At 29.9% G+C, this 7,927-nt stretch overlaps 1 protein-coding gene across 1 annotated transcript; it reads right to left on the bottom strand.

Moving 5' to 3' along the window:
- Nucleotides 1-6,949: 6,949 nt before the first annotated feature.
- Nucleotides 6,950-7,420, bottom strand: LOC149544169 (protein PHLOEM PROTEIN 2-LIKE A6-like). The gene has a single exon (XM_089795923.1). It carries the CDS (start codon nt 7,418-7,420, stop codon nt 6,950-6,952), a length of 471 nt encoding a protein of 156 aa, XP_089652049.1.
- Nucleotides 7,421-7,927: the final 507 nt, after the last annotated feature.

Here is a 7,927-nt window from a genome sequence, read left to right as displayed (position 1 = left end):
TTTAGAATAAATCTAAAATTTTCTTGCAAGAGAGGGAGGTTTGGTAATCCAATAGTCCAATTTCTTCTCAATTTTTGCCAAGAAAACATTCCACAACTCCACAAGGGAAGCTTAAAAAGAGAAAGGAATGCCGAAAAATTGAAAGATTTTGCCATGCTAAACTCATTTCCACCCATAACCCTACAGCCATTGGGGCTTGACAAGAAGGATTGTCTATAGCAAAGGGTCTTGTTCAATTAAATAGTAGACCTAAAGGAAAGGCAAAAAGTATTGAAGTATTGTAAAGCGTTGGCAATATTATCTTCATCCTCCAGGAGGGTGAGAAAGGAGTCATCTGCAAAATGGGCATTCACAAGCTACATAGAGGAATTTGGGAGAGTTATGCCACACAAAAGACCCTAAGAGATAGTGTTGGCAAGAAGATAGCCTAACCCTTCGGTCGCCAAAACATAAATAGAACGCCCTAAAGGAAAGCCTCAATGGATAGATTTGTAGATCCTGAAAGCTTCATATTGCTGGCCATTTATGGTAATAGAAGTAGAGGCATCACCAAAAAGCATCTAAACTGATTACAGAAAGATTGTGCCAAACCCCAGGGCTTGAAGCATTGCCAAAATGAAGGGCCATTCAATCCAATCATAGGCTTTGGAAAAATCAATCTTAAGAAACAAGGCCTATAGTTTGGACAAATGAGCCTACTCCATACCTTCCCAAACAACAATAATATTATCTAGAGTATATCATAATTTAATGGAACTAATTTTTTCAAGATGAACAATCTATGGGAGCAGATGCTAGATTTAAAGGTAGAGAGCCTTGGCAATGACCTTTTCGGAGACATTCAACAAAGTGATGGGCCTACAATTGCATATGTCTTCATGATTACTAGCTTTAGATATGAATTTGATATTACCCTTATTAATAATGTTGCCTAGGGAATGAGAATTGTATGCTTCTTCATATATACCTGATGCATATTAGTAAAAATGTTATCCCATAGAGCTTTGTAAAATTCACATGGGAAACCATCACATAGAGCTTTTTAGGGTTTTTTGCCTACTATATCCTCTCACACAACTACGTCAAGGTCTCCATCATCACTCTCCATAGACTACACATCTTAACCAGAGCAAAAATCCTAGTCATACAAAGCCCTCGTCCTCAAAACCAAATCGTACAGATAGAGGCAATAGACAAAGGCATGAGCTTGAAGCATGATCACCTATTAAGTGGTGAAAATACACATTCCAAAATGATAAAGAAAGAAGGTAAGAATTAATGAACGTTAATTATAAATATTTTGAATTATTTGATGATTTATAATCTAATGAATACATCTGTGCAGTTTTAATTAAGAAATAAAAGCTCAAATTTATTTTAAATAAATTGAAAGAATGCATTGACCTTGTTATAAATGTTCAAATTTTATATTCTCATTCAATTAGTATGTGATAAATTTAATTATTAATTTTCAAAATAATAGAATTATCTGAAATATACATAAAATATAAGTAAATTCTAAGTCTTCCTTTATGAATTTTATTTTAACTATTTTGTACATCGTTTCTATTTTTTGTTTATGTTTGTTAAATGGGTGTAAATTTTTATTCATTCATGGGAGCTTAAGAAAATTCAATTTTAGGGAGCAATAGTTAAATAGATATATGACTTGCTTATTTAGCCATTCCAAATTCACAAGTCAAATTTTCTCACAAGAGCACACAAATGGGAATTTTTTAGTAATATTTTTTAAACATATATTATTTCATTTTAAAAAAATCATTTTCATTCTAATATTTTGTTAAAAAATTATTTTATTAATTTATTAATTTCACAACAAATATCGACTTTATTTAAATAAAAATTAATTAATAACTAAATAAATAATAGAATAATAACAATTGACAATCTAATTGGAAAATATATATTTTCAAAAAATATAATATTTTATCATCCACAAGCTCAAAGGCAAGAACTCCATCTCGCCAAGAGCTCTTGTTATTGAATGATCTAGACAATGTTAGTTAAATTTTATTTTCAAATAAATATAATTATGGTTAATTTCTTATCATGTTAATAGATGTGTGGGGAGAAACAGAAGGAAGAGAGATGACTTTATATTAGTGAAAGTGCTCATATATTACATCGTTCATAATCCTTCATTATAACTATCATATTCTAGCATAAAGGATGGTGTTGATGCGGGTACTACTTATTTTTATTAATGTTTAATAACCATCAATATTGAACTTGAGTGTTGTGCACATTCTAAGTAGGCTATGTTATATACTTCAACTTGTTTGTCAAAATTTACACGCACATGTACTATAATTTTTTTAGTATAATTAAAATTTTTTGATGCTTCAACTTCTCGAAAACTTAAACCTCACAATAAAATAATTCTACTTAATTAAAATAAGTTCGTTTTAGATATTATCACTCTTTTAATTATAAGGGTCCAACACATTTTGCACTCTCTTTTATGTAATTCATAACAGATTAAATTAGTAAATATCAATATATTTCTAGATTCGATTGGGTGTTCTATTAGAGTCCAATAAACATACAATTGAATGCAAAAATATATTGATATTTACTAATAGCTTGTGAAAATTTGATACTATTAAGGTAAATTAGAATATCATACAAGCTAATGTTCTCTTTATTTTCTAAGTTCAACTTGGAGAATATGTATGACATATATGTTGTATATTTACATGATGACACATTGTAGGTTACGTTAAATTTATATGTATGCAATGATTATAACCATTCATATCCAAATTCTTGTGTTATGCATACATTTTGTTTCAATGCTACAAATTTTTAGACATATAATCATTCTAGGATTCACATGCATCTCAAAGGTAAGATAGAAAAATTATAAATTTTGTATACCAATTATATTTTCAATTTATTTATGTGTTTGTTCTAAGGAGAATCCCTTGATAAATAGATATATTGACAAATGAAATATCTACCCAAATGTCACACATATTTCATATTTAATTAACCCCCAACATTTTCTTTATACACTCATATCTCAATAAAGAAACTAGTTCAAGCATCCAACAACAGGGAGAAGAATTTGCAGCAACTACATCTACTTCAGGTGGATCGATAATGCTTGTGAGAAAGGTTAAGTATGATGTATTTATTAACCATCAGGGTCCTGATGTCAAATGTACACTCGCCACAGCTATCTATAAAATGCTCACATGAATGGGACTGAAGGTTTTTCTGGATTCAGAAGAGCTTAAGTGGGGGGGTCACTTTCCTAGTGTACTAGAACAAGTAATAAAGAGTACCTGGCTTAACATAGCTATATTTTTAGAGGACTATGCAATGTCCAAGTGGTGTTTGCGAGAGCTTTCGTTGATTAGTGGAAGAGAAGGCAGTAAGTTTGTTCCCATTTATTACCATGTCTTTCTGTATGAATTAAGATATATTGGAAAGGGAAGCTATGGTAAGGCATTTGGGCAGCACCAAGACAAGGGTAGATATAACCCAGAGAAGCTGGAGGAGTGGAAGGAAGCACTTCGCCATGCTTCATTTTGTGTGGGTCATATCGTCAATAGCAAAGAGTAAGTATGAGCTTGAAGCATGATCACCTATAAAGTGGTGAAAATACACATTCCAAAATGATAAAGAAAGAAGGTAAGAATTAATGAACGAGTGAGATGACTTCAATGGTAGTCATTACTCCTACTTTATTTCAAACCATCGGATGACAATTTTAGCCCCTCACCCTTCAAATAAGGAAATGCATACAATGTTAATTATAAATATTTTGAATTATTTGATGATATATAATCTATTGAATACATCTGTGCAGTTTTAATTAAGAAATAAAAGCTCAAATTTATTTTAAATAAATTGAAAGCATGCATTGACCTTGTTATAAATGTTCAAATTTTATATTCTCATTCAATTAGTATGTGATAAATTAAATTTTTAATTTTCAAAATAAGAGAATTATCTGAAATATACATAAAATATAAGTAAATTCTAAGTCTTCCTTTATGAATTTTGTTTTAACTATTTTGTACATCGTTTCTATTTTGTGTTTATGTTTGTTAAATGTGTGTAAATTATTATTCATTCATGGGACCTTAAGGCAATTCAATTTTAGGGACCAATAGTTAAATAGATATATGACTTGCTTATTTAGCCATTCCAAATTCACAAGTCAAATATTCTCACAAGAGCACACAAATGGGAATTTTTTAGTATATTTTTTAATCATCTATTATTTCATTTAAAAAAATCATTTTCATTCTAATATTTTGTTAAAAAATTATTTTACTAATTTATTAATTTTTAAATTTCACAAGAAATATCAACTTTATTTAAATAAAAATTAATTAATAACTAAATAAATAATAGATTAATAACAATTGACAATCTAATTGGAAAATATATATTTTCAAAAAATATAATATTTTATCATTGACAAGCTCAAATGCACGAACTGCATCTCGCCAAGAGCTCTTCTTATTGAATGATCTAGACAATGTTAGTTAAATTTTATTTTCAAATAAATATAATTATGGTTAATTTCTTATCATGTTAATAGATGTGTGGGTAGAAAGAGAAGGAAGAGAGATGACTTTATATTAGTGAAAGTGCTCATATATTACATCATTCATAATCCTTCATTATAACTATCATATTCTAGCATAAAGGATGGTGTTGATGCGCATACTACTTATTTTTATTAATGTTTAATAACCATCAATATTGAACTTGAGTGTTGTGTACATTCTAAGTAGGCTATGTTATATACTTCAACTTGTTTGCAAAAATTTACATACACGTGTACTATTATTTTTTTAGCATAATTAAAATTATTAGATGCTTCAACTTCTAGAAAAAATAAACCTCACAATAAAATAATTTTACTTAATTCAAATAAGTTCTTTTTAGATATTATCACTCTTTTAATTATAAGGGTCCAACACATTATGCACTCTCTTTTATGTAATTCATAACAAATTAAATTAGTGAATATCAATATATTTCTAGATTCGATTGGGTGTTTTGTTAGAATCCAATAAACACATACAATTGAATCCAAAAATATATTGATATTTACTAATAACGTGTGAAAATTTGATACTATTAAGTTAAATTAGAATATCCTTATTATGATCCATGATTGTACGTTATGGCAATTGATCCATCCATTCTCTCCAAATTCACTCAACCTTATGAACATTTTTTTTTTCTTAACACCCTTCATCCTCAATCATATGGAATCTACTTTTGCTTTGTTCCTATCATACAAGCTAACTTTCTCTTTGTTTTCTAAGTTGAACTTGGAGAATATGTTTGACATATATGTTGCATATTTACATGATGACACATTGTAGGTTACGTTAAATTTATATGTATGTAATGATTATATCCTTTCATATCCAAATTCTTATGTTATGCATACATTTTGTGTCAATGCTACATATTTTTAGACATATAATCATTCTAGGATTCACATGCATCTCAAAGGAAAGATAGAAAAATTATAAATTTTGTATACCAATTATATTTTCAATTTATTTTTGTGTTTGTTCAAAGGAGAATCCCTTGATAAATAGATATATTGACAAATGCAATATCTACCCAAATGTCACACATATTTCATATTTAATTAACCCCAAACATTTTCTTTACGCACTCATATCTCAATAAAGTAGCATTCATTATACATTTATCAAATGATTATATGCATGCATATAATTTACATCGATCCATTTTCAATGTTGTCATTAAGGGACTGACCTTAGATTTATAGAATTGATCCACAAATATTGAAAATTAAATGTTCAAAATAATGTCCACTCATGCCAATTGCTTTCTTTAGAGGATGACTATTATAAATACATTTAATGTAATTCATTTTCTCATTTGATATGATTATGCCCTCAAAAACCATCATTTACATTTAGCATTTGAATTGATATAATAGAATAAATCTAAAATTGAATAATCATTCTAGAAACATTTCCATAAGAATGAAGTTCTTGATTGTTCATCAAGAGAACATGCATTTGTATTGAGGAAAATAATAATAGGCCGTGGCTATCCTCCTTACAAACTATGTAGTTAAACAAGTTTCAAAAAATTGAAAACATCATGGATTTTCCAAAATATTCAGCATTTGATCTTCATGATCTGCATAGTTTGTAGCCAAAAACAAAAAAAAAATTGAGAAAAAATTACTATAAATTTGTGAATCTTGAAAGGAAAAGTTTGGCTTTATTTTTTCTTTAGTAAATTTTGTCTAGAGATCAACCTATCGCATAATAATATAATATATTGAATACAATTTAATGTACATACATTGAAAAATTGAATAATGATGAAAGGAGTTTGAAAATAGAGCTCCCTTTATGCTGAGTATTTTGCAGCCTTTCATTTAGTTTTACAAATCCTGTACATACAGATGGAATATTCTTGAGTAGCATATCCTCATCCCTCCACATATATAACAACAAAATGCGAAAAAATAAACATTAGACTTTAAGAGTTTTGATTACACTTAATATGAAATACAAGAAAAAATTCAAACATCTAAACATTATCTTATAAGAGTTTAACTATGTAATTGATAAGAAATGAATAATTAGGGACTGATGCTCAAACCTTGCTATGAAGGATTGGACTGAGATGCCATGAGGTACGAAAGAGTGTTTCCTTTGACTTCAGAAGCTGCTTTGAGGTGAATCTACCCTTCTCTTTGATTCATTGAAAGGCATCCCCAAAAACTCCTTTTGTATATCGAAAATGTTCAGGTTGTACACCATAGAAAATGGGAATAATCTGAGCACAAGTTTTGGATTTCATAAATGCTAGCTCTCGCAAGCACCACTTTGATTCTGCATAGTTCATTGAAAATATGGCTATATGAACCTTTCCTCTTTTCATTACTATTTCTAGTAGACCGGGCACGTTATCTCCCGATATAATGTGAAACTTTTAAATGTACTTTTTTCCACTTGCGAAGCATTTTTGAGTTGTATTTGCCTTCTCTTTTGTATCGCTCAAATGCGTCAAAATAGTCTCCTTTGAAATATCGTACATCTTCAGGCTTAACTTGGTAGAAGATTGGAACAATTCTACTGATTTTCCTTCTTCTGTGTATGAGTGCCAGATCTTCACAATAGTAGTTCGATTGAGCATGCTCCTTTGAAAATATGACAACATGCAAGGAAGCACAATCGATTGTTGTTTTTACTTGTTGGTCCACCAATTGACGCTCTTCTGAATTTAAAAAAACCTTCAGTTGCATGGCTGCATATTTAAGCTTTTCAGAGATCATGAGTCCAGCTAGCATATGTTTGGCATGACGAATAAATACATCGGATGGTGTAGATTCTGCAACATGTGGAAAACTGCTGCTAGTCTTGGAAGATGATGCCATGAAATTGGATTCGACGGTACAAAACAAAAAAAAGGGAAAAAGATGTAAATCTAAAATAATAAAGGGATTCTTGTTATTCATCAAGCGTAGAGAAATCCAAAACATACAAAAATCTTAGAGGTGCAGGTAGCACAACAGAGAAATGTGAAGGAAGCCAGGCAGAACTAACAGAGAAGCGTGAAGGGATACGATGTAATTAAATAAGAATAATAAAAGTGGCTCATTGCAGAAAAAGGAGAAAGGAAGTTAGCACACAGGAACTTTCAATCAATCTTTTTGAAATTGTCTGTTTTCGTATCACTTTCCGTGAAGCGAAGAAATGATAGTGATCCAAGAAAAAGAGTGGCTGAAACCATTCATTGCTGACTGTTCTTTGCATAAGTAACAGTGCCGAAGACCCACAGAAGTATCATCTGGTAAGCACTTCTAAATTAATAGACTTCCAGCCGATAATCTAGAATTGTCGATGATCTAGAACTCTGTGCCAAATCCAATTTCTTCATATAT

The sequence above is a fragment of the Cupressus sempervirens genome, chromosome 8, assembly GCF_028749045.1.
Source record: "Cupressus sempervirens isolate cs-2001-9-10 chromosome 8, ASM2874904v1, whole genome shotgun sequence".
Taxonomy (NCBI): domain Eukaryota; kingdom Viridiplantae; phylum Streptophyta; class Pinopsida; order Cupressales; family Cupressaceae; genus Cupressus; species Cupressus sempervirens.
Note: the sequence above shows the minus strand (reverse complement) of the source record. Positions and strands in the feature narration are given on the sequence as shown.

Excerpts from the sequence above, each read along its gene's own strand:
- LOC149544169 (XM_089795923.1), bottom strand. The coding sequence starts at position 7,420 with ATGGCATCATCTTCCAAGACTAGCAGCAGTTTTCCACATGTTGCAGAA.